The sequence below is a fragment of the Brassica oleracea genome, chromosome C8, assembly GCF_000695525.1.
Source record: "Brassica oleracea var. oleracea cultivar TO1000 chromosome C8, BOL, whole genome shotgun sequence".
NCBI lineage: Eukaryota > Viridiplantae > Streptophyta > Magnoliopsida > Brassicales > Brassicaceae > Brassica > Brassica oleracea.
Window position 1 is genome coordinate 27,901,379 of NC_027755.1, and position 25,473 is coordinate 27,926,851.

The 25,473-nt window shown below is 35.8% G+C and overlaps 5 protein-coding genes and 1 non-coding gene across 8 annotated transcripts; 2 read left to right on the top strand and 4 right to left on the bottom strand.

Annotated features, from left to right (window-relative positions):
• Nucleotides 1-1,907: 1,907 nt before the first annotated feature.
• Nucleotides 1,908-3,330, top strand: LOC106307368 (GDP-mannose 4,6 dehydratase 2-like). The gene has a single exon (XM_013744305.1). The coding sequence runs from the start codon at nt 2,079-2,081 to the stop codon at nt 3,159-3,161; it is 1,083 nt and encodes a 360-aa protein (XP_013599759.1). The 5' UTR covers nt 1,908-2,078; the 3' UTR covers nt 3,162-3,330.
• Nucleotides 3,331-4,410: 1,080 nt separating this feature from the next.
• Nucleotides 4,411-5,315, bottom strand: LOC106309098 (kinesin-like protein NACK1). Its single transcript, XM_013746166.1, has 2 exons — nt 4,999-5,315; nt 4,411-4,916 (listed from the first exon to the last, which is right to left on the bottom strand). Exons 1-2 carry the CDS (start codon nt 5,313-5,315, stop codon nt 4,589-4,591), a joined length of 645 nt encoding a protein of 214 aa, XP_013601620.1. The 3' UTR covers nt 4,411-4,588.
• A 133-nt stretch (nt 5,316-5,448) lies between these two features.
• LOC106311914 (kinesin-like protein NACK1) lies at nt 5,449-10,474 on the bottom strand. Of its 3 annotated transcripts, XM_013749244.1 has the most exons (15): nt 10,385-10,474; nt 10,218-10,318; nt 9,662-9,998; nt 9,495-9,584; nt 9,314-9,414; nt 9,118-9,231; nt 8,946-9,027; nt 8,795-8,862; nt 8,663-8,728; nt 8,455-8,579; nt 7,853-8,189; nt 7,540-7,668; nt 6,446-7,465; nt 6,035-6,360; nt 5,449-5,952 (listed from the first exon to the last, which is right to left on the bottom strand). In XM_013749244.1, exons 3-15 carry the CDS (start codon nt 9,870-9,872, stop codon nt 5,625-5,627), a joined length of 2,997 nt encoding a protein of 998 aa, XP_013604698.1. In that variant the 5' UTR covers nt 9,873-9,998; nt 10,218-10,318; nt 10,385-10,474; the 3' UTR covers nt 5,449-5,624. The 3 variants fall into 3 exon arrangements, with proteins under 3 accessions (XP_013604698.1, XP_013604697.1, XP_013604700.1); XM_013749243.1 differs by having other exon boundaries at nt 10,218-10,457; XM_013749246.1 differs by lacking the exons at nt 10,218-10,318; nt 10,385-10,474 and having other exon boundaries at nt 9,495-9,580; nt 9,662-9,750.
• A 2,786-nt stretch (nt 10,475-13,260) lies between these two features.
• Nucleotides 13,261-14,777, bottom strand: LOC106311915 (protein CHAPERONE-LIKE PROTEIN OF POR1, chloroplastic-like). The gene is made up of 5 exons (XM_013749247.1): nt 14,745-14,777; nt 14,356-14,548; nt 14,193-14,284; nt 13,611-14,055; nt 13,261-13,533 (listed from the first exon to the last, which is right to left on the bottom strand). Exons 2-5 carry the CDS (start codon nt 14,496-14,498, stop codon nt 13,383-13,385), a joined length of 831 nt encoding a protein of 276 aa, XP_013604701.1. The 5' UTR covers nt 14,499-14,548; nt 14,745-14,777; the 3' UTR covers nt 13,261-13,382.
• A 101-nt stretch (nt 14,778-14,878) lies between these two features.
• TRNAE-CUC lies at nt 14,879-14,951 on the top strand. Its single transcript has one exon. It is a non-coding gene; the product is annotated as a tRNA-Glu (tRNA).
• Nucleotides 14,952-15,141: 190 nt separating this feature from the next.
• On the bottom strand, nt 15,142-18,294 carry LOC106309504 (UPF0183 protein At3g51130-like). The gene is made up of 15 exons (XM_013746542.1): nt 18,033-18,294; nt 17,744-17,826; nt 17,608-17,682; nt 17,428-17,495; nt 17,252-17,357; nt 17,102-17,162; nt 16,845-17,011; nt 16,674-16,736; nt 16,562-16,609; nt 16,292-16,405; nt 16,129-16,219; nt 15,949-16,022; nt 15,638-15,742; nt 15,477-15,545; nt 15,142-15,335 (listed from the first exon to the last, which is right to left on the bottom strand). The coding sequence occupies exons 1-14, from the start codon at nt 18,160-18,162 to the stop codon at nt 15,498-15,500; spliced, it is 1,233 nt and encodes a 410-aa protein (XP_013601996.1). The 5' UTR covers nt 18,163-18,294; the 3' UTR covers nt 15,142-15,335; nt 15,477-15,497.
• Nucleotides 18,295-25,473: the final 7,179 nt, after the last annotated feature.

Genomic DNA, 25,473 nt, shown 5'->3' on the forward strand with positions numbered 1-25,473 from the left:
CAAAACACATTAAAAGTTATGTAAAAAGTAATAAATTAAATTTATAAAAGTAACATTTCAAATAATTATGCAAATGGATGAACTAGGTTTATTTAAAAATCCATATTACATATGTATAAGTTACATGTTTTTAGATCCTAACTGAATTTGATATCTTATGTGTATAACTACCCGCATGGAGATTAACATATGCTCTCTAAAATTCAAAGATTGAGTTCCCAATAAATAATTATGACATTTGTCTTAGTTTCACCTAAAAATGAGAAGAAAGAAGAGTGATTAATAAAGGAGTCGCTCAATGAGCTCATGTGTCCAAATATATTAAGTAATAGTCTTAACTGCAGGATGAGTGCTCGTTCACCCGAATAGAGACTTCCCTCTATATAGGATTCATGCATGAGCAGGGGCTTACCCATGAAATTTTTTATGCGGGGTCATAGTGTTGGTAATGTCAATGAAGGGATCTGATCCCGTGTTTGTGGGTTCATAGACTAGCTTTCAAGCCAAATGAGCTAGTGTCGTTTAATAATTACAGCTTGCAAAGTTCAATTTATTACATTTTTGTGGTGTCAAATGAACCCCATAGGTTTCCACGCACCGCCTATATAATGCTTTATCTAGGCACTAGGCTACAGCTCAACTCGATAAATTGGATGTTTTGGCCAGGAAACAATCTTTGATGAAAAATGTGGATTGTCCTTATGATAGTTTGAGAACTTGTTTTCAAGTGTTGTTCCAAAATTTAGTTCTTAAGACATAGTAAAAGAAACAACATGATTCATAACACTTGAACAACCAAAACATAGTTAAAAGGTTTGAGTAGATCATATATAAGCTGAGTTCAATTGATGGTTTTTCTGGTGGCATATTGGATGGCTTGTGCATTGATGATAGCTATTAGCTTCTATTTTCGTTTCTTATCTTGTATTCTGACATATCATTAAAAAAATTATTTGTCTTAGGTTTTCGAAAGCATAAGCTTAAAACTCATTTATACATAAGAGATCGTCTCCGGTTCGGATACAAAGAAAACCATGTAATTTAGAAAATAATATCAAACTGTATTGTACTGAATTTCGCTTTCTTCTTTTCTCTATCCAACTCGTTTTCTTCCTATGCGGCTATGCCGTTGTTTCATCTCGGATAATTGTCGTTGCTTACCTCTCTTTATCTACGACCCAAGAAGTTTCTTTTTCTTTACTTTTCCACAAAATATTTGCTATCTTCCTTACCCCCCCCACCCTAATTCTTGATAAGACTTTCTTTATTTGATGGTATTTTAAAAAATTTACCAAGACTAAATTGCAAACTAACCAAAATTGAAAGATTGATTACTTATTTTACCATAGTGTACATTATGTTATTATGTTACTTTTTGACTATTTCCCTGTAGTACCTTTTTATTAGTTATCATAATTCTCTAAAAAAATTGCATAAAGTTGCAAATGATTTGAAGCTTCTTTGTTGTTGTTTTTTCGAGCAACGAAGCTTCTTTGTTTGGTCCCAGTTTACCAAAGATAATTCCATATCAAAGCATTCATGGGTTTGACCAGAAAAAGAACACGTAAACCAGTAATAACTAATAAGTAACGTGCTAGGATTCTTAACTATAGAAACAAATCTCATCAGACAGCAATTAAATCAAATAAAGAAACAAACGATAAACCCAAGGTGCGTTGGACTAGTGGTTTAGTGCTTGGAGTAGGTTCCATTGCACCCCTAGTTCGATTCCCATGGGGAGGGGTGCTTTACGCCATGTTATCGGTATCAGCGCCGGCCGGCCCCGGGCCTGGGGTGGGATTAAGGCCGAAGGCCCGAACCCATCCTAGTCTACAAAAAAAAAAAAAAAAAAAAAAAAAAAAAAAAAAAAAAAAAAAAAAAAAAAAAAAAAAAAATAATAACTGATTGACCATAATAATCAAATGACCATAATACCCCCTCCGTCTTCAACCTCTGATCTTCGACAATGTCTTATTTAAACGAACTAAACTGAAAGCCCAATTTTCATTACAGAAGCTTGCCGACGCGTTGGTGTCTCCGACCAAATCCAGATCTCAAAAGCAAAAAAAAAACCACCAATGGCGTCTGAAAACAACGAACCCAGATCCGAGGAAATGCAGAGGAAGATAGCACTGGTCACCGGGATCACCGGCCAAGACGGATCGTACCTGACGGAGTTTCTCCTCGAGAAAGGCTACGAAGTCCACGGCCTGATCCGCCGATCGTCGAACTTCAACACGCAGCGGATCAACCACATCTACATCGACCCGCACAACGCCGACAAGGCTCTGATGAAGCTCCACTACGCCGATCTCTCCGACGCGTCCTCCCTCCGCCGCTGGATCGACGTGATCAAGCCCGACGAAGTGTACAACCTCGCCGCGCAGTCTCACGTCGCCGTCTCCTTCGAGATCCCTGACTACACCGCCGACGTGGTCGCCACCGGCGCTCTCCGCCTCCTGGAAGCCGTCAGATCTCACACGGTGGACAGCGGTCGCACCGTCAAGTACTACCAGGCGGGATCTTCCGAGATGTTCGGAGCGACTCCGCCTCCGCAGTCCGAAACGACGCCGTTTCACCCCAGATCTCCTTACGCCGCGTCAAAAGTCGCTGCGCATTGGTACACCGTTAACTACCGCGAGGCCTACGGTCTCTTCGCGTGTAACGGGATCTTGTTCAACCACGAGTCGCCGCGCCGCGGAGAGAACTTCGTGACGAGGAAGATCACGAGGGCCTTGGGGAGGATCAAGGTCGGCTTGCAGAGGAAGCTCTTCCTCGGGAACCTCCAGGCTTCGAGAGACTGGGGGTTCGCGGGGGACTACGTGGAGGCGATGTGGATGATGCTGCAGCAGGAGAAGGCGGATGATTACGTCGTGGCCACCGAGGAGTCGCATACGGTTGAGGAGTTTCTCGAGGTTTCGTTTGGGTACTTGGGGCTTAACTGGAAGGATCATGTGGAGATTGATAAGAGGTACTTTAGGCCCTCTGAAGTTGATAACTTGAAAGGAGATGCGCGCAAGGCCAAGGAAGTCTTGGGTTGGAAGCCGAAAGTGGGCTTTGAGAAGCTCGTGAAGATGATGGTTGATGAAGATCTTGCCCTTGCTAAGAGGGAGAAAGTTCTTGTTGATGCTGGTTACATGGATGCTCAGCAGCAGCCTTGATTCAGATTCGGCTTTCTAAAAAAATATATTTATTTTTGCCTTTAATGGGTTGTTTTGTTGTTTCTTGTCGTTTTATTGAGTTTGGTATGAAAGGGCATCGTCCTCTGTTCTTTCTAGTCTTTGTATCTCCTAAAGTTTCATCAAACAAAATTTCTCTCTTTTACTTTTCCCTTGATATTTGGCTCTAATCTATATAAGCTCAAACTTTACTTTTGAATATAGAAAAGGTTTGGAAACAGAAAGTGAGAAGAAAAAGACACTATCATGCAGACAGGATTTACACCTAAGAAACTACTACATCTACAAAACTATGCACTCAAAAGTGTTTACAGCAGAAACAAAATGCTCTACTATGACTTGTTGTCTTGTTTCTGTAACCTCCTGTCTGCATGATAGTGTGCAAAGATGCAAATTAAAAGGCAAAGAGATTGTTCAGTGGGTGATTCACTCGGACCAGCTGCCTAAGAAACTACTATATCTGTATTTGGTTCCTTTCGAGAGCATAGTTTTGTCCTTGGCTCAAACCTCTATGTCAACAAAGCTCTACGTTGGCTACGGATGATTTCCATAAAAGCTAATAGGCCTGGGAGTTCGGGTACCCGTTGGCGTTCGGATCGGGTTTTTTGGATTTCGGTTCTTTTTTATAACACCTCATAGGTCTCAACTCTAGTAAATTTGCAAGTACATGCCGGGTTCGGATATAACACATCGGGTTCGGGTCGGTTTTGTATCACATCATAGAACCCATAAAGTAATCGTATATTATTCGGATTCGGGTTATATCGGATCGGTTCGGATATACCCAAAATAAAATCTAAAATTTAAAAGTAAAACATAAGAAATATATATTTATTTATATATAATTAACTATTTAAGATAGTTATTTAAATTTTAAATACTTATTGTTAGATAACATATCAAAATAAATATGAAATTGAATATTTGAAGTATATATTCATGTTTCATATAATTATATTGTATATTATTTTGGACATTCAGATCGGTTTCTTCGGATATCTTTTCGGATTTTTCGGTTTTTCGGATTACCCGTTCGGGTTCGGGTTCGGTTAATAACGCTTCGGGTTCGGATATGTTTTATACCACCTTATAAGACCCATTCAGATATCTTTTACATTTCGGATTGGATACGGATCGGGTTCGGTTCGGATTTTGGGTTACGGATATTATGCCCATGCCTAAAAGCTAACCTGCACGAGTCCCTACTCTTAAGCAAACAGCTAAACACAGACAAATGTCAACACATTTTTAGCGAATTGGCATTTTGAAGTTACATTTCAGATCACTGACTCTCAGTCTCAGACCCAAATCAAAATTGACATTTGCGAGTGTACCTCTCACTTAGAAGCTACACCACTTTCAACTGAATCAATTGGATTTCTGATATCTGACCCCTTTTTTCTCTTTAATTACAATGTAGAGAGCGACAAAACGCTCCGTTTCCACAGGCTTGATTTTTTGGGACGGGGTTTAATAGAGAAGTTGAGGCCATACATCTCCTTTGACGCCAAATCCATGTCAACGAACCCCATCAGCTTCCCCACAACCGAGGCGCTCTCTCGGACATGCTCCATGTCTTTGTTCTCTGACCATAGACGATGCGCCAGCTGAAGCCTCCTGTGCTTCGTGTTCAGCCCAATTCCCCATCTCAAGAACAGGTTCTCTCTCTCTTCTTTGCTCAGTTTCTTCTGCATCAGCTGACTCAGCTTGTACCTCTCCCTGTTCAACGCCCTCAAGCTGTTTTGTTTCACAGCCCCAAACAGTTAAAACAAAAATACATTTCAAATAAAGGTAATGTGCTTTATGTGATGAGATGTACCTGGACATTGATGTAAGAGTGCGTCCGTTTTCGATGGTTTTGGTATTGTTGGTAAAGGTTTCTCTGATGTACTTGAGCCTCCGGAGTTCTACTTCCATGTACAAGCAATCTTTCTGATCTCCTCTGAAGAGAAGGAAGAAGTAACTTCTGTGTGCCATGGAAACGTTGCAATCATGCCACAGCTCTATTATCTCAATCTCGAGTCTGTTGAACTCCAACGACCAGTTCAGTGGCGAAGTTAAATAGTCTTGTATGGGGTCCACTGCAGCGTCCTTGAAACTCTTTGGTGATCTCAGCGCCAAGAACTTAAGACCCATTCAGATATCTTTTACATTTCGGATTGGATACGGATCGGGTTCGGTTCGGATTTTGGGTTACGGATATTATGCCCATGCCTAAAAGCTAACCTGCACGAGTCCCTACTCTTAAGCAAACAGCTAAACACAGACAAATGTCAACACATTTTTAGCGAATTGGCATTTTGAAGTTACATTTCAGATCACTGACTCTCAGTCTCAGACCCAAATCAAAATTGACATTTGCGAGTGTACCTCTCACTTAGAAGCTACACCACTTTCAACTGAATCAATTGGATTTCTGATATCTGACCCCTTTTTTCTCTTTAATTACAATGTAGAGAGCGACAAAACGCTCCGTTTCCACAGGCTTGATTTTTTGGGACGGGGTTTAATAGAGAAGTTGAGGCCATACATCTCCTTTGACGCCAAATCCATGTCAACGAACCCCATCAGCTTCCCCACAACCGAGGCGCTCTCTCGGACATGCTCCATGTCTTTGTTCTCTGACCATAGACGATGCGCCAGCTGAAGCCTCCTGTGCTTCGTGTTCAGCCCAATTCCCCATCTCAAGAACAGGTTCTCTCTCTCTTCTTTGCTCAGTTTCTTCTGCATCAGCTGACTCAGCTTGTACCTCTCCCTGTTCAACGCCCTCAAGCTGTTTTGTTTCACAGCCCCAAACAGTTAAAACAAAAATACATTTCAAATAAAGGTAATGTGCTTTATGTGATGAGATGTACCTGGACATTGATGTAAGAGTGCGTCCGTTTTCGATGGTTTTGGTATTGTTGGTAAAGGTTTCTCTGATGTACTTGAGCCTCCGGAGTTCTACTTCCATGTACAAGCAATCTTTCTGATCTCCTCTGAAGAGAAGGAAGAAGTAACTTCTGTGTGCCATGGAAACGTTGCAATCATGCCACAGCTCTATTATCTCAATCTCGAGTCTGTTGAACTCCAACGACCAGTTCAGTGGCGAAGTTAAATAGTCTTGTATGGGGTCCACTGCAGCGTCCTTGAAACTCTTTGGTGATCTCAGCGCCAAGAACTTCTGTTCTATGTCATCCATCTGTCATAAAGACAACATTTTAATGTCGTATCAAGTATAGGTAAGCGGAAAGCAAGCTCTGAGTGACCAAGTTAGTAAAACTAACCGATAAATGAATGATTCGCTTGTCTCTTTGACGACCAGTCTCTTCACCTTCATCCTGGCTGATGGAACCTCTACCACTTCTCTGACGCTCAAAAACAGGAGCGCTAGAGGAAGAAACCTGTGAGGCATTCAGTGATGGCTTTCTCTTTTTCTCAAACCAAGTTGCTGGCATGCTCATTTGGCTAAGATGCTTTGGTAATGGCGGCCTCTTGATGTTGGACGGTTTCAGGTTGCTCTCAGCTCTTTCTTTCTGATACCACCTTGTTGGTGTGTTAGCATCTCTCTCGTACTCATACAAAGCAGAGGAAGAACTTGATACAAAGCTTGTTCCGCAGCTTTGGCTTCCGCTATGCTCCATGTTTCCTACCGTTTGTGAATCATTCTCAAGATGCCAATCATAAGGCTTTTCAGGAGACATAGTGACAGAGTGTGGATGTGAGAGAACAGAAAGTGGAGAGACTTTAGCGGGTTCACTTTTTTCTTTTTGTTGGACAAAGACAGCACTGACTTCCTTTACTTCTTCTTCTTCTTCTTCAATTTTCGTTGGTGGTATTAAGTTCTTTGAATCTGGTATACATACTGGAAGGATACATGGCTCTGGATACATGCTGATACCGGGAGACTCTGTTTCTATGCATCGAAGTTCCGTGCAAGTATCTTCGGAATCCACCTCACTTGGTTCATCCACTTCATGAAGTCTCTCCTCCTGAACACAAGACTGATCTACAGATTTGCCCTTCTGAATGTGCGGTTCGTTTTTACTTTCTGCCTCACGAATATTAAGTCGAACTTTAGTGAATTTCACAGGAGTTACAAACGAGAGGCGTTTCCCCGGGCTAGTTGCACCAGCACCAGATTCTATCCTAAAGTCTGAAAGCTGGAAGACATTCTCGTGAGAACCGTGCTCGGTTGATTGTGGGGAAATCATACTAGACTGATGAGCAGGGCTTTCTGGTGTTATATTTAGAGATTCCCAAGAACTGCGCACCCGCAGCTTGGGGTATTGATGTCCAAGAACCACCTGTACAAATACCAAGAAGGGATTATAAATCAAACAGTTGATTCGGTAAATATTCAAAAATGAAAATGACGTACATTTGGATGGTCTGAGTCTGTTGATAATATCTCTTTTCTTGGTGTTTCTCCAGTAACTTGTTGGAGATCCTCAATCCGAGAATAAGCCCGCTCTAACAGTTGTGCTAGCTGGAACACCTCTTTGTTTAGCTGTAAATAATGAAAGAGAATGAAGTTTTTAGAGTGAATGGATCCTGAAAAGGATTTACATCACCAGTATGAATGCAGCTAACAGTGTCCGGTAATAATAATTATGGTCGTTCCAAAAAATTGTATTTTAACTGGTTTTAAGATTAAGATATCTTGATAGGTTGATTGAAGTAAATGGCAGTACCTTTTCAATCTGAAGGTCCTTCTCCATCAGCAATGCAGTTGTATCAGACACAACAAGAGCTTGACGAGGGCTTTTCAACTCACTCTCCAGTTTAGCCAACTCCCTTTGTAAATGTTTAACCAGGACTTTATCAGACATGACGACATTGACTTGTGCATTTGTCACCACCTCCTTTGCGCAGCTTGCGAATAACAATGTGTTTCTTGATTGCTCAACGTGTATTCCTGCAGGACTCAGGGTGCAGATTATAGCAGTTCTGGCGTTTCCTCCCAACGACGTCTGAAGTATGCGTGTCAACTTTGAGTCTCTGAATGGAATGTGCCCAGTTTTTTCTTTACTGCATTAAGCTAACGATATAATTTAGTAATGTAAAAGGAAAGCACACAAGTTAGTAGCAGCTGCTAAAAACTTGGTAACGCAACACAACTAGGTAATATTCATATGTTTCAGCTTGGAAACTCAATCAAAGACAATAACGAGCAGCTCACCAATCAATAAAGACAGGGAAATAAATTTGTTTCAAAACTCGAAGAATAAAGAGCAGACTAAGGTGTCATAAACCAGGGAACTTCATTGAAACTAAAGGTGTCACACAGGCTAACCTTAGCTTTCGAATGACAGTTCCTAGTGTTAGTAAACTTCGGTTTATATGACCACCTTCTTTCAACCTTGTGCCAGCTGATAATGACTGAGACGCACGCTCGCTTCCCGCAAGATCAACAAAATTCTGCAGGATAATTAGCTAACCTATGAACTCATTTCCTCTTTTTTTAACAGGATAACTTATGACGAACAATTCAAACTACATACCACTGTAGCTGTGAGTGTACTAAATTTTTCATTCGCCAAATATTCACGTGCTGTGCTTTCAACCGTCTGTAAAAGATATCACTCAGAAAAGGTTGCAAAAGAAGTTTATTATAGACCAGAAAAATGCCTTACCAATCTCAGAATCTGATGGGAGCGGGAACTAACTTCATTTAAAGCTGTTTCTCCAATTTGTCGTTGAGCTGCAAAAAATTAGATGATCCTAGTCAAATGGATGCTAAACATCAAAAGTATTAATGTACATACACGTTTTTAGAATCAACACCTATACAGATTGATAAAAGTTCCTTAAAATGTTTCCAGTCCCGCAGAGTTTCTTCAGTTAGTTTCTCAACAATTGTCCCTTTCTGTCAAGAAAGCAAATGACCAGCAAAGTAATTATATCCATAACCAATTCCATAAGTGGTTAAGAATAATGAGCCAATCTCAACTTGTACCTCAGGATCATCTAGAATTCTGAGGGGACTAGTGTCTGTGCTCAAGAGGTCTCTTACAGACTCATTATAGATCTCCATGGCTGAGAATTTGAGAACGAATTCTCTTTCCTTGTGCTGCAGAAACGCACAATTGAAAAAGGCGAAAGTTAGTGAATAGAATCGAAAACTACGAGTCTTATCATAAAGTTAATTTCACCTTGTCAATGTAGTCATAAATATCGGCCAAGGCGTAATCAGTAATTCCACTCATGGTGTATGTCTTTCCACTGCTTGTTTGTCCATATGCAAAGACACTAGCTGAAACCAGTTGAAACGTGTATCCAAGATGAGCCAGTACAGTAGATAAAGAGTAGAAAGAAGTACTAGAAATGCCTTACCATGAACCCCGCTAACAACAGAGAGAGCCACTTCCTTCGCCCCTTGATCATATACGTCCTTGGTACAACACTCAGGGCCAAAGACTCTGTCTAGAGGCATAGGAAAGCTCAGCAAAAGAATGATTACGTTTTTATCAAGAAGCTGGACAAAAGTAAGCAAGTCTTACCAAATGTGTAGGCAGTGGGGTACATGGAACGCTCGGAAATGGAAAGATGGCTCCTGTATATGACCGTTTCATCATTAATACACTCCCAATCCGCCACATCGTTCCTAACCCTTTCTCTGACACTTAATGGCCTCAGACGGACAGAAACAAAAATCTTCTCTTCTCTCCCGCTAGATCCTTGCATCTGATCCTCTCCTGTAGCCATCTTCATCCCTCACCTCATCTTACCCCCAAATTGATAATAATAAGTTTGCAAGGATTTTCACAGAAGTTTCTGCAGAATGTTGGATATGGAGCCAAGAATGTTGAGTAACTCCATGTGCAGTGAACTTTATACCTGCTTCCAATAAACAACAAAGCAAAATAATCCAACACAAATTTAGCCGTAAGATCCAAGTAATTCATCTCACATTGGAACTTTTCAAATCAATGAACGTCGACAAATTCAAAAATTCACAACAAGAACACGTGCCTTAGTTCTAGTGGACCGCAAACACGAATCAATCGCACATGCCACGCTCGTCAAATAAGAACAATATCAAAACGAAATTCTAACCTCTGCGTGACACCTGATGTCTCTGCTAACAATGACTGATTCGGGGCAGTACGGTGTACCGACGGAGGAGGGGATCAAACAGCAGAGATTCTTCCGTAGACCTATTACGCTCGTTAGAGCGATAAATCAGGTAATTGAAAAAGAGAAAGAGAATCGGAATTGCGTACCTGTTAAATTGGCTGCGGATTTAGGAATTCGCTAATTATAATTAGCGCCCCCCTAAAGAAAGAACGAGAGCATTAGCTATTTTTATTATTGTTTCGTTAAATGGTTCTAGAGTCAAAGATTATTTTTTACTCCAAAATGAATGATGTTAATTTCCATTGTTTTAGATAAACATTTAATGTCATTTGATATTTGCTACTAATTACATAATACTGTATTTGTTTTTATTGATTCGATTAATTTTATTTAATTAATTTAAATTCTTTAAAATTTGGAATTTAAATGTGTATTAATGTTAAATATAATCTAAAATGAAACAATAATAAGCAAAATTTGCCAACCAGTTGCAAAATGCCAACATATGAAAAAGTGTGGCTCAGTTTGATTATCCACAGATTTCACAAGAGAATCATAAATGTTCTTTAGACAATATATTTATTGTATTCCTAAGAATAATAATTAACATTTATACAACCTTGATTTGGATTGAAGAGGAAGATTAAATAAGAACAATTTTGTAATCAGTGTTGGGGGTCTATTAGAGCAACCTTATTAGTAAATATCTCAAATAAGAGTTTTTAAATAAAAAATATAATTATTTTAACATTAATCTAATGATCTAATTGAAATTAATTATTGTTGATAAATTGAACCAATTAAAAAAAGACATGTGATATCATAAGCTTTTTAAGGGTATCTAATAGTATTATTTTTGATATACTTTTCCTTTTTTCTCTCTTAATTTTCTTAAGTTTTATTTAATTTTACTGTTAAGATACTCAATGAGTATCAATTAATGGAGGTGCTCTTATCAGTTTTTAAGTTGATAAATCACAATCATTGGCCTAAACACACATTATTTCAATCAAAATGGTACATCACATCGCAACCACAAAAAGAAATTGCTTTACTCTGCAAGCAATGATTTCTACCACCATAATATTACAGCTAACCCTTGATGAATTTTTATTTCTCTTTATAAGTTACGTTTTGGAAAAAAATATTTCACAAAATTATATATTTTAGTGTTTTCTATAAATCTTTTATTATTAAAAAGTAAACTGTATATACCGTTCGAAAAAGGAAGATAAACTAATCAAATAATCTTAAACGTACATGTAAAGTAGATAATCTTAATGTACCACAAAACTTAGTAGCCTTTGGTACATATGTATATATATATACCCACTAAACTTAATATATATACAATTCTAAAACATAAAGTAACTTTAGCCAAAACAGAAAACATACGAAATCATTTATATGTAATCCAAAATTTGCTTCAAAACCGTATATTAGTCGTTACACTTATTAAAAGGATTTTTAACGTTAAAAACCTTCAACTATGTTTGTTTTTGGTAAAAACCCTCAAACTAATTATTTAACGTAAAAACCCCCTAACTAACTTTATTTAGTGAAGTAAACCCTAACAGGTCATAATTACCAATAGGATTTTTAACGTTAAAAACCCTCAACTAAGTTTGTTTTGGGTAAAAACCCCCAAACTAATTATTTAACGTAAAAACCCCCAAACTAACTTTATTTAGTGAATTAAACCCTAACAGGTCATAATTACCAATAGGATTTTTAACGTTAAAAACCCTCAACTAAGTTTGTTTTGGGTAAAAACCCCCAAACTAATTATTTAACGTAAAAACCCCCTAACTAACTTTATTTAGTGAAGTAAACCCTAACAGGTCATAATTACCAATATTTTTTTTTGTAAATATATGAGTTTGATGTGTTCTTAACATCAACATTACACATGTATAAATTTAAATTGTAAAAACCGAGAAAATATAACAAAAATTATATAAAGAATTTAGACGCAGTAAAATTTTCTTCCCTAACTTCCGGATCAGACATATTCCAAGAGCACAAAATACTATGGCGGAAAAGCTTGCAAGTGGTGCGAAGAGTTCTCCTTCAGCTATGTTATATGTCGATTCAATACTTTCGGTTTGGCTTTCTGAATCGCGCGGTCCAGTTACTTAGGGTTTGAATGGTAACCAAGGAAACGAAAAGGAACACTACATTCCTTAACGTTTCTCAAAAATGTTACCATTCATGAGGAATATTTTTTTCCTCTTCATTCCTCCTCATTCCCTTTTTTGTAGAGAATTATAATGCAAATTTGTTCCTTGTTAATTTTGATAAGGAACTCTCATTCCTCATCATTCCCAAATTTTTATTCTTATTCATTCTTTTCCTATTCATTCCTAATGTTCCTCGATGGTTACCAGTCACACCCTTAGTTCTCGCTTATGTTGTCAAAAAAAAGTTACTAATTTTTAAATATTATTATAAAATTTTGATTTTTTTAAAAAAAAATTTTAATGGTAAAACCCCTCAATTATGTTTACTTAATGTAGAAACCCCTAAATTAAAGATTTACCGGTAGTAATGATAATTATGACCTGCTAGAATTTAATTCATTAAATAACGTTAGTTTGGGGTTTTTTTCCATTAAATACTTAGTTTGAAGGTTTTTACCCGAAACAAACTTAGTTGAGGGGTTTTAATGTTAAAAATCCTTATTAAAACGCCTAAAGGATATGTTAGGAATCTCACATTGATATTGACATGGAACCTATAAAAGTTCAACATAATGCAAAGTACAAAATGATTCAAGTAGAATAGTACAAAATGATTCAAGTGGGGAATGTGTTAGTTTGAGATGCCTAAGAAACTTACCATTTTTTTCTAGAGAATGTGCCAAAATGTCACTATGCCCAATGAACATAGATTAATTTATTCTTACCAACTATTTCTGAACTAAAATCATACAAAACTTAACAGATTCTAATCCATTTTATCTATAGAGAAAATGTATGGAGTAGCCAGCAAACGCAAGACACAAACAGTGGAAGTCTCAGCGAAATAACAAACTCCAAGATAAAAAAAAATATTTTTCTCTATGCCACATGAAGATAATGCAATGCTCTAATAGTGTGTGTTTTCACATATCCGAGATAAGAAGTTAAGAAAAGAGCTAGAATGCTACCTAAGGTAGGTCGAAGAGACCCAAAGCAAAACATAGCTTAAGAGCGAAGACATGACTTCAAAACCTCTTGGTCCTTTGATGAAGGGTGGGATCACAGACACCATCAAGAAAGTCCCAATCAGCCACGAGAAGATGAAAGATCCACTCCTGTTTCATCACAATGTTCAACCTAATCAGTTTCGAATCCAAAATCAAGAAGGTAGCAAAGGCTTTGCGATTATTACCCGTAAAGGAAAGACCAGAGCTTCTTCTTCATCCTTTGGTGGATGAAGTAAAACGTAGCTATCACCGATAACAAAACCTGCAGAGTGGGTCCTTCTTCTGTCGGGAACAGAACGGTAAGAGCTCCGAGAACTGCAAACGTGACTGCCGTTTTGACAAGGAAAGCAGTGGCAGGAGTTTGGAACCTCTCGAAAACAAAGTTAACAGCTTTGGACTGTCTCACTTCTCGCACCTTCTTCGTTATGTCGATCTTGGGGTTCTTCCTCTCATGGAACTTCTGCATGACGATCTTGTCATGAGCTGATTCGATAGCGTGAACACTGGGTTTGTGACCAGCGTACTGCTGAATGAGAAAGTTCCTGGCGCCTTGAATCTCATCCTCTGAGGCCATCCGGCTTATCCCAAGCCGCTTGTATGGGTCTTTGACATTGATCCGAGGGAAGACAGCTGAACCAAATGGAAGAAGTAGCCAGGAAGATTAATCATTTTTGCTTCTATTACTGACAACAAGTTCAACTAGAAAGCATGTTAAGTAGCAACAGAAGAACCATTTACAAGTATAACCAAGAGATATGTATATATACCAGTTGAATCGTCTGCCACGTCACCAAAGGAAGAACTCATGGCACGGGCAATCATAGCATTGTTTCTTTGTGTTGGAAGTGCCAAACAAGCCCTATGCAACATCAAAGACAAAACCATGAGAAAGAACTAGTACATGCTTAATCAAAGAATCTCCAAAACAACCTTTGAAGAACAGGGGAAGCTGATGATGCATCTTGACGATTCAGTGTGGCAATAAGAGTAAAAGCCTGAGAGCTTCTCTGAGATGTACGCCAGCGAAAGTGAAACCTGGGCGAAGTTACGGTTAGCCCAGACGCAGTCATCATCTCGGGGAAAGAAGACCGGAGCTTTTCCTTTACAGCACCAAGTTCAATCCCTATAATCCAAAAAAAAAGAAGGAGAAACCGTAAACAGTGGTGGCTAAACCAATTGCACAAATAGCGCAGCTAAAAACATCCGCTATTATAAAGTTCAACTTCTTGCATCTCCAGGGATTTAACCAAAAGCCAATTCTTAATACTATAAATTTGAAGCAGCTTCGAGAACAAAAAGAGAGAAAATGAAGAGATTACCAGAGTAGACTCGAAGAGACGGTATCGCCGATGAAAAACAATTTTCCTTTTCGTTGCTCGCACACGGATAGACCTACCTGCACAAGAAATATATTTTGTATATTTTTCTTCTTACAAAACACTTTTAACAACAATCCGTCGTAGTCTAGCTGGTTAGGATACTCGGCTCTCACCCGAGAGACCCGGGTTCGAGTCCCGGCGACGGAGCTTTTTTTTTACTTTTCACTGTATCTTGTTTATACTAAATAATAAGAGAACCCCATACTCTCAACATTCCGTCGTAGTCTAGCTGGTTCGGATACTCGGCTCTCACCTGAGAGAGAACCGAGCTTTTTTTTACTTTCCCAACTGAATACAAGCTTATATCATTCATTCAAGTAAAAGACGTTTGTAATCATATTAGACGGAATGAATGGAAATAATATCCAGAGTAACTGTTATTATAAAACTTGATATCAACTAAACAACTGTACATCAATTTTTTCAGACATTTTAAAAGTTTTTGGGTAATATCGATAGCATGCAGCGTTTGACGTTAGAGATTTACACAGTTCTGTGGTAGAAGATAGCCTCTCGAGCCAAAGCACCCCCCTACAAAGACAAATAGATTGATCATTCACATGATGTGGGAGAAGTTTTTCATTCAGCAATCAATATACAACACATGAACTTCCAAAATATATGTCTACGGGAAAATTGAACATTAATGAAGAATTAGCAAGGGACATATACCTCCTCCAAGGTAGACGCACATCATGACTGGAACAAAGTTATGGTGGCTATATGACCGTTCTTCATCACCTGCAAAATATTAACCCAACTTTAAAGCTTCGTCTAACAATCTACACAAGGATATCAATTACTGAATTACGGTAACTAGAAAAATCCTTCACCTCAAAAGCAACATCCTTATAGCCATACACGTATGTCGATCCAAATGGGTTGCTAGTTGAGCCCTGTGTCTGAATCGCTGCTGGGCCACACTCCCCGAGTACTTCCTATAAGGTGAAAGCAAAGGTTTCATCACAAATGTCTTACTCATTTGTTAACACTTCTATTTTCAGTTATAATCATGCTGTTATTTTGATTATTTCCTCAATGCTTCCACACAATTATGACCAATAGGGTTGGTCCAGGCCTAAGATAGACTCGCTTCCTATCATTTTCCTGTATGCTTGTATAACTTTGATCTGAAACTAATTACCTTAACCTGCTCCCAATTCGTGCTTGGAGTGATCTTGTTTCCACCTCTGTTTGCTTCTGTCTCACCCTCTCCAACTGAAAGCAGCAATAAAGTATAGTTTTATTGAAAAATAAGACACACCACACATCTGCATAAAGGATAATTAATTGGCATGAAGCTGCTACCAGTTGCATCACTTACCAGAGATCACAAAGTTGCACTTTATGTATGAGTTGAAATCAGCATGACCAGGATAGTTGGTGTGCAGAACAAACTTCTTAGCCTTGTGAGTCTGTAAAAAGGTAAGAGTCAGTCATGGATGGAAAAAATAACTCATTTTAACTCATTTTGACGAATTGCCTACCTCGCCGTCAAACAGGATGTCGAAACCACGAGTAAAATAGTTGTAGAAGTAATCACCACAAAGAGTTGTTTTTGGTCGTAGATCTGACGCGGAATGAATAACCATTTGATCTACCTGGAAGGCAAAGTACAGCATTAGAAGCAGAAACCCAAATGTCCAAATGAGAAACTAACTGTGAAATATTATGCAGGCAAGATAGCAAGAGAAGCTAATGTAAGCAGCTGTGAGCGATTTACAGCAAACAAGTTTAGAGAGACGGGCACAGATCACCTGCTTTGGGTGGATCCCACATGGTCGTCCTATTTCAGTCCAAACATCCTGTACGGAGCACGAAATGATGAGTTCCAAAGAAGATGCACAATAAGAAAGGCACTAACTTTACCTGTGGTGATGCACCAAAAGACATATGCTGGCCTCCGACAGTAAAGTATAGTTCCTTCCCAAGCTGCATAGATATGTGAGGAAGTCATGCGAAAAGTTAGGAGGTGGCTTACTGCTAATCATGGTTAATAATAGAAGTTAACCCCCGGTAAATGAAAACATAAATCCACACCTTGACGTGAACCTCTTCCATATAAAGGCTGCCAGGGGCCAAAGGAGGGACAGAAGCTCTATCCATCAGTTTTCCCACACCAACTTTTTTGTCACTTGATTTGTCATATATAGAGACCCGGCATGTAACCGGTGTGGTGCCGTCTGAAAACTCTAATGGTAGCGCCACTATGTAGACGAAAGAGACAAGTCAGATATTGGGACAAGAGATAAAGAAAAAATAAACAGATTTCTCTTGGAATCAGGAGAAGAGCATACCTTCTCCATCATGGCAGCAGTCCGTGTACTGGTCGGGAATTGGAAACTCGAAAGATAGCCCCTGCGATCGTTAAAAATGATAAACATTGACAGAAAAAATTCATACATAAATGGAAGAACAGTGTGACCGTATTATCATCTCTTGCTCACCGGGTAGAACAGAGCATAAATCCCTCTTTCTTTATCATAAATCCCGGGAAAGGTGGGTCCAAAAAGTGCATAAACAGCCACGAACGTAGCCAGAGTTGATGGACCTCTGAAGTACAAGAAAAAAAAGACAGTCATTACAACAGTAAACTACACCAAACTCATAACTTTTAACTCACCCAATCGTAGAATTTCCATAACGCATCTGGAGCCGCTTGACATCATATATCTCAATAAGGCGCAACCTCTGCAAACAAATTTGGAAGAACAATAACTAAAACTAGAGTGCATCTTTAAATAACAAAAAAAAGAAGAGTAAATGAGGATAATGTTTCCAAGACAATTGTGTAGAGAAGTACCTGAGACGAGGGATCAAAGCGAAGATGAAAACCATGATCGGGAAAGCTAATAACCACATCCAGCTTCAGAGGATCCTATGCAAGCCAAAAGAAGCATCAACACAAGAAGATGAGAATCAGAGTGATGAGTACAAACCTCGTCGTAGTATTTGACATGAACAACATCATATACGTTAGGATCCTGCTCTATTTTCCCAAACGCATCACAAATTGGCATTCCTGAGAAACAACACCATCGTCGGTCAAACTGATCGGAGGCTGAACAGTGTTACAACGTTTGCTAATACTATACGCAATCGAAGAATCCTAAGTCGGCACGCAATCGCCGATCGCAAACCGATGCCGATTGTCATCTTCCAAGTCAACTGATCCTCGAGTTCCAAAACTAAAGAAAACCAGCAGAGATTTTGAGAGAAACCGCATACCGATATAGAAAGGTCCGATGCCGACGCCGGGTTTGAGATCGAAGACTGTGGAGCCCATGGCGGTACCTTCCAATCGTCGGCTTGTTCTCTGCATCGTCGATTTACCGCCGATCTTGGAGTAATCCTTCATTTTATGATCGGTTTCTTGGCCGGAGACGAGAACAATCTTCCTTTCTTTCTTTTTTCTTTTTGTTGCGCGCAAGAGAGGATTACTTTTACACCCAAAAGAAAAAGGTTACTTATGAAGATGGGTCGCAGTTGACGTACTAAATTCATATAATTTTTCAACTGAGGAGGAGGAATACAGTAAGATAGCACTAAAAACAATTTTATACAAAAATAGTTTCTAAAAATTAAAATAACCTAAGTTTTAGTATTAAATAGGTAACAAAGATTTTTCCCTATATTAAGACTTAGATTTTAGAGAGTTGATTAGGTAAAAGATTTAGGGATTCGAGTTCAGATTCAAAATTTAAGTTATAAAATTAAAATAATAATTTTAAGAATATTTCTTGAAAAGGAGTTTTGAAAAAAAAATAACTTTTCTCTCTCAGTGGCGGATCCATGTATGAAGATGGGATGTCATCTAACACCCGTTAAATCTCTAAATATTCTGTTTTGTTCACAAAGTACATGTAAATTCAGTAGTTCTGGTGGTTAAGTGTCCCTCTTGACACCCCTAAACCATGGTTCAAATACCATCGCTGATAGTTTTTATTTATTTATTTTCCTTTTAAGTATATATATTTTGACACGGGTAAAAATCTTTCATGATTCCGCTATTGATCTTGATTTATAGGGGTCAACCAGGTGATTTTTAACCAAATATTCTATCGACCGTGTAATATACATAAGTAATTTCATAATTTCAAAAAATCACAGAGGTCAGATGTTATGAAGTAATCATTTTTCTATAATCCGAATGTGAAAATTGAGTAGCTGCCGAATCTTGTCTATTTTTGGGAAAAAAATCAAATTCTTTTTTAAGTTTTAAAACCAAAAATTTTGAAAAAAGTTTTGAATATTTTGAATATTTTATTTTAATACAAATATGTATAATATGTATGTATATAATATGTATGTATATAATATGTATGATACTTAATATTTTTATTTATATATGTATATGATATGAGTATAAATGTTTTTACCTTTGTAATAAATCATATTATGATCATTTTTATCTTTGTGTATCCTTTTAGTCATAACATATTTTTAGGTCTCTTTAGAATATTTATCCCTTTAATTCAACGTAGAAATTTTAAACATATTATTCTAATTATAATATTTATATGACAAAAAGACAAAAATAGCACTAAATCAAGTTTTTGTTCACAAACTAGCACTCAAGGTCAAAAGTCACAAAAATAGCACTTAATGTTTTATCAAAAGTCACAAACTTAGGGTTTAAAGTTAAAGGGTGGGGTTTAGGATTTAGGGTTTAGGGTTTAGGGTTTAGAGTTTAGGGTTTAGGGTTTAGAGTTTAGTATTTAGGGTTTACGGTTTAGGGTTTAGAGTTTAAGGTTTAGAGTTTAGAGTTTAAGGTTTAGGGTTCAGAGTTGAGAAATAGGGTTTTGGGGATAAGATTTCAAATTTTGAAAAATAAAAAAATTAAAATTTTGAAAAGATAAACTTAGAAATGTGCTATTTTGGTCATTTTAGTTTTTGAGTGCTATTTTTGTGATATAAACTTAGAATAGTGCTATTTTGGAGATTTGCCCTATTTATATTGTAGTAACCTTTTTTTATTAAAGCTGTTAACGTTTTAAATTTTCTTGTCTTTGGAATGTTTTTTGTATATTGGTTCTCCCTCTACAAAATCTCGTTCTAAAATTTGATAGACGAGACGCATGCAGCATACTTGGATCTTGGATCTAGGAATTATTAAAAAATAAGAAAAAAATAGAAAAGTATAATTTTAAAATATATATTTTAAATATTTTTACAAACATACTGTTAATATCTTTTATACCGAATATAACATAGATAGTTTTGTGGTACAACAGTGAGTTGAGAAGCTTCACAAACATTCTTTTTTTGTGTTTTTTTTTTCTTTTTTTTTTTCTGTGCTTGTCTTCTAAGAGGGAGAGGGATTGACGTTTTCCTTCAGATTTCGGTTTATCAGACTGAATTTCTGACTCCAAGATGTGGAGGTTTCTATAGCTCCGTCGTCGGTTTATGTCCCCGGGGAGAGAGGGGGTGAAGGCTCTCTAAACTCTGCGTCGCCGGATTTTGGCTAAAGCTCTGTTGCCTTTTCTTTAAAGATGAACGATGCCGGCTCTTCGTAGTGATTTGGTTTCTGGATTCCTTCAGCCTCTAGAAATTCCAGTGTATTGGATGAGATCTCGACACTGGTCGATGGATGCTCTCCGATGGATGGAGTTAGGCAAGGAAGGTGTATGAGGTGTTTGGTGGCTTCGTTTTTTTTCGGATGAGATCTCGACTCGCTCGATGGACACTCTCCGTGGAAAGAAGATCAGACGATGAAGGAGTCGCATTGTGGTTCCTGTTTCGGTGAATCGCCGCTTAGTTTCTCCGGCATTTTCTCTATGGTGAAGTCATGGAGGATTTTGTGACGCGTGTTCTTCCTCGTTGTTGAGGTTTAAACACATGTCTTTCTCAACACGCGTGTGATGTCAATAGCGTGTAATCGCCGGTTTGTCTTCTTAGCTTGTTGGGTCTGAGCCCATGTTGTCTCTTTTGTTTTGCCCGTTTGGTTTGGATCTTTAGGTGTGGATCTTTTGTTGTATGGATTTTCTTACTTTTGGGTTTTGGTCTGTTAATAAAATCTAGATGGCAAAAAACACCTAATTTGCAGTAGTTTGATGTTTTCGAACAAACATTACTATTTTGACAATTTGTGTCAACTTAATTTACCTTCTTTTACTACTACTACTAAATATTTTTTTTCTTTATAAATATACTGATTTCAAACCCAAAATTGCTATTATATATGTTTTTAGCAAAAATTTGAAGCGGCTATAATATAATCGTGACAGTGAGGTTTCACTGAACACTTTACCAGCGAGGAGTCGATCACTTCAGACGTGTTTTCGAATCAGAATAAAAAAATCTCTAGAAATTTATGAGTATATATATATATATATATATTAAGGAGGGGTTGGTGAGAGTGGAATTTATGTAAAATTAGTTGATTTTAAAAGTTAAGAGATTTTTTAAAATTTGTAAATAGTTTAAAAGAGTTTTTATTAATATTTAAAAAGTTTATGAAAATATTATAGCATGATAATTATAAGAATCTAGAGGATATATGCAAGATTTTTGAATTTTTGTTTTAAGAGTAAAATTGTCTAGAATTCAAGTCCTAATAACACTAGATTTATGGAATCATAGAATCATTAAAAACAAATCTTTTGAATAACAAGAGATTATATAAGTCATTAAACAATCATAATACTAATAACACTAGATTTTAGTAAGAATATTAGAATCCGTTAACCAATAATAATAGAATTTGAGAATTGCAAGAATCATTACAAAATTCACATCCTACTAACACCCCCTAAGTGATTGTAAATGGTTTACAACTATTGCAGACCAAATTAATATGATCTGCCTATTATATCAATTAATTTCAAGTAAGCAAAATTAGTTTTACCAAAATTAGTTTTAGTTACTATAGGAGCATCCAATGTGCATAACACCATTTCATTTTCATACATAACAACAAAATAGATTAATCGCTTTTATCTTTTTCTTTCCGAAATTACCATAACTTTCTAAGAATAAAAATTTCCACACCAAAAAATTGGTATGTTTTTAGTTTTGGATTTAAGACAACAAAAAAATTCCTGGATGTGATTCAGTCTTAGCATAGTTTTAAATGTTGTGCATATATGTGAGATATTGATATTTCGTACATTTTGTACGACTACTTTTTTATATATACACTCTTAAACTTTGTACATATGAGATATTGATCAATGGATAGAAGATCTATGGTTAATGTGGCATGATAGTTTCTTATGTCCAGCATGTAAAAAAAAATACATTTTATCAAAAACATGTAAAATAAAATATATTAATTTGCTATCTATAGCAATTTTATAAATAATGTTACAAATAAATAAATAAATCGCTGAAACGAAGGATATATAGATTTAAATTGAAATATATTGATAATCATAATCACTATACAGTATATCTAACAAAAAATTTAATCATCCCTTCCCAGTTTTTTCCGAATACATGTGTTTACCAAAATATGGACTTCTTGTTTAGGAGGAAAATAGGCGTGGCCTACTTAAAAACACTTATTGATATTTTTCTTATAGATCTTATTTAGAAGGCAAAAAAAAAGAAAGTGTTCAATAGAAAGGATGTTTCACCTTTAGACACTCTTCAGTTGGCTTCTCTCGAAGCGGCATGCTGGCAAAAAGCTAATCTCAAAGATGAGAAGGATGATGATGCAACACCAGCATCGGCTGCTACTTCGACTCTTCCCGTGGAACCTAAACCTCGACTTGCCAAATAGATACGTCTTGGGTCGATCATGGCAATGTCAGTGGACTCGAGTGGACACACATGGATCACATGAGAGTTGAAAGACTTGGCCTTCAAGACTGTCGTAAAAGTCTCTCGGTTTTACACACAGAGATGGAAGGTCTTCTATAGGCAATTACCTGCTTATGGGAGTTACAAGTTACTATGATGCATGTCAAGACAGATTGCTCCAGCTTGATAGACATAATTTCTAACCCAATCAACTGGCCGATGCTTGCTTCCGAGCTAGTCTCATTCCATTTTATATGAGACGGGTTTTCGGGTTTCAGCATATCTCATTTACCCAGTTCAAGGAACATCCGTGTAAAGTCTCTTGCCAAGGAGGCGAGAAGAGTGGATGTTTTCTTTTTTTCATGTATATCAGATTCGGCAGGACCGGAAATGACTCAAATCATATTACCGCTTAATTTTATAATTTTTATTATATGTGCGTTGACAAAAAATCCTAAATACCATATAAATGTTAACAGAAGATTAGTTATAATTAATGTTGTCTCAAAGTTAAAAGAAAGTTCTGAAATTCGTAATATTATTCTACGAAAAGTTATAGTTATATAAGAAAAAGTAATGTAATTTATTATGCAATGAGAACATTATAATTTTATATAACTTTAACATCTATTACAAAAAAATAGAATAGCTAACTAGAAAATCAGATAACCATTTTTTCTTTCAAAAAATGTAACTTGGTTTCTTTAGTTATATTGTATGATATCTCTTGGTTTCTTAGTACTGTGGTCACTTTGAATATTCTGTAACTCGTATATAAATAATATAAGGATGGATACCACTTGACTAAAAAGGGTAGATGTTAAAGAAAAAGTTTGGCAAGAAATATATATTTCAATTTTTCATAGCAAAATGCAAGTTTAAACATACACGTGAACAATGCCCCCACAAAGATACAAAGCCTACCTACAATACCATATGTGTGGCGAACGAAGATATTTAAGCATAGATGACCTGCTAGATTTTGATCCGCACACGTCCGAATAAATTTTTATTTTATAAATGTATAATTTTAATATATTGTAAATGTTTTAAATATATGATTTACATTTTAGTGTTATATACTGTATAACTCTATAATCTTATTGGTTAGGTTTCTTTTTCGACATTATTTATATATACATATTTTTTATACATTTTACTTTGTTATTAATTGTTATTATATATTAATATACTTTTCGAGTTCGGTACAATACATTCATAATATGAAATAATTAAATAGAGAACTCCTTCAATATACATATATATATATATTTTTTTTTTTTAAATTACAGTTTACATACAATACATTTTAAAATTTTATTTAGTTATACCATAAAATGATATTTGTTTAGGATAATTTATATTTTCATGTTGTGTTTAGAAATATACTTTAGCAGTTCTATTATTTTAGTATATTGTAAGATTTTATAAGTAAATACATTGTTCAATTTAAGTAATTTAGTTATATTATTTACTATACTTTATACATAGATCATCTATCATATTATTTAAGTGTATTCTATAAATTTACCAATTTAATATAATTTTCATTTAATTCATATAGTAAATCTATTTTAATATGATTAATACTATAATTATAAAATTTATAAAAATAGCATAGAATTTTATTTTATTTTGTTTTGTAAAAAAAATTTATTTAAAATTAATTTATTATAATATTATATAAATAATTACGAAATTAATCATGCATCAATTTAAAAGATATTAAAAAATTAGTAAGATATTGTTAGATTTTTCTCAACAGATTTTGTAATAACTAAAAGTAAAATTTAAATCTACAGTTAAGATTGATTTAATACTAATATTCTTATAATTATTACAAAATTTGGAAATGTTATATATTTAGTAGATATTGTGAATAATTAAATAGATGTAATTGATTAAGTGGACCTAATATGATTTTTTATAGTAGATAAAAATTGTACTTCTCGTTTAATAGAGAAAATTATACGATAATTGTAAATAACTAAAGTCTGAAGAAGTGACCTAAGGAATGGAATTCACGAGAAAAATAAATTCCTATTCATTACTTAATATTTACAGTATTTATGAAAAATATTTGTTACATATTTATTTTTTGCTATTCCTTTCATTTTAAGGAACTAGATTAAAAATATTCCTTACGAAATAGGCAAAAATAACTATTTATTTTAACCTTTTTTCTATTTTGCTTGCATTCATTGTTTTTTTTTTTATTTTGTTCGCATTCATTGTTTTTCTTTATTCTATTATCATTTTAATGGTCACCAATTAGAACCGTAAATAAACACTTAAATTATATGGTTTGTATTCCATCAGGTGACTCTCAAATATTTTCATATATAAATATAAGTTTTCTGATACTTTTGCAATCTTTGGAGTTATAGGCTATTATATGTGTGAATAATGAAAATGAATGCCAAGTACTTTAAACATTTTGACACACAATCTCACGCTTGACTGCTATTAGTTTGTATTGTTTGTTCAATTTTTTTGTTGGTATGTAAATTAAAATGTTATATTCTTCTAACTCAAAGTTTGAGATATAAACCTGAGGGTTTTACCTAGAAGTTATAACATTAGATTTTAGAAATGAATTCGAAATCTATAAACTGTAGTGCATGTATTTGGAAGAAAATCGATAACCATAAACAAATTCTCCACATTTGTTCATAAAAAACATAACTATATAAAAAAAAATTAAAAAAAAACCTAAAAGTTTTAACATTACATTAATTTGAAATCCAGAAATACTAGTATATTCAGAAAAAAAAAAAAATCTGTAAGAAGATTTTAATAAAAGAAAATCTGTAAGAAGATTTTGATAAAAGAAAATCTGTAAGAAGATATGATGTTAAAAAAATAAAAAAAACATTTCTATAAGCAGGAAGAAGTATAACAATTGTCTTCTCTTTAAAAGGGAGTC